The sequence below is a fragment of the Cystoisospora suis genome, assembly GCF_002600585.1.
Source record: "Cystoisospora suis strain Wien I chromosome Unknown contig_4327, whole genome shotgun sequence".
In the NCBI taxonomy this organism is placed as follows: Eukaryota; Apicomplexa; class Conoidasida; order Eucoccidiorida; family Sarcocystidae; genus Cystoisospora; species Cystoisospora suis.
Genome location: NW_027157119.1, coordinates 1 through 259, shown reverse-complemented (window position 1 = coordinate 259; position 259 = coordinate 1). Strand labels below are relative to the sequence as shown.

Genomic DNA, 259 nt, shown 5'->3' with positions numbered 1-259 from the left:
AAAGGACCGAAAGAAGAAGAAGAGGAATTGAAAGGGATAGCCAATGAGGTGAAGCAACTCTTTCAGAAAGAACACATTCTCTCCAGAGTCAGGCATCAAGGAAGTGAAGAAATTCCATTCGATCCAGAGGATTTCCGTAAGACAAAACTCTACCTAGAGAGAGAGAAGAAACAACATTCAAGTCACTCTTCCGTTTTCTCTTCAATTCTCACACTTCAACTCTATCTTCTTCCTTACTCTATTCAAAATCGAATAAAGA

General features: G+C 39.0%; 1 protein-coding gene across 1 annotated transcript; it reads left to right on the top strand.

The window, feature by feature from the left end:
• On the top strand, positions 1 to 141 carry CSUI_007965 (uncharacterized protein; the record flags this gene model as incomplete). The annotated part of the gene is made up of 1 exon (XM_068068106.1): positions 1 to 141. A coding segment is annotated over one exon (141 nt), but the record flags the coding sequence as incomplete, so codon positions are not given.
• Positions 142 to 259: the final 118 nt, after the last annotated feature.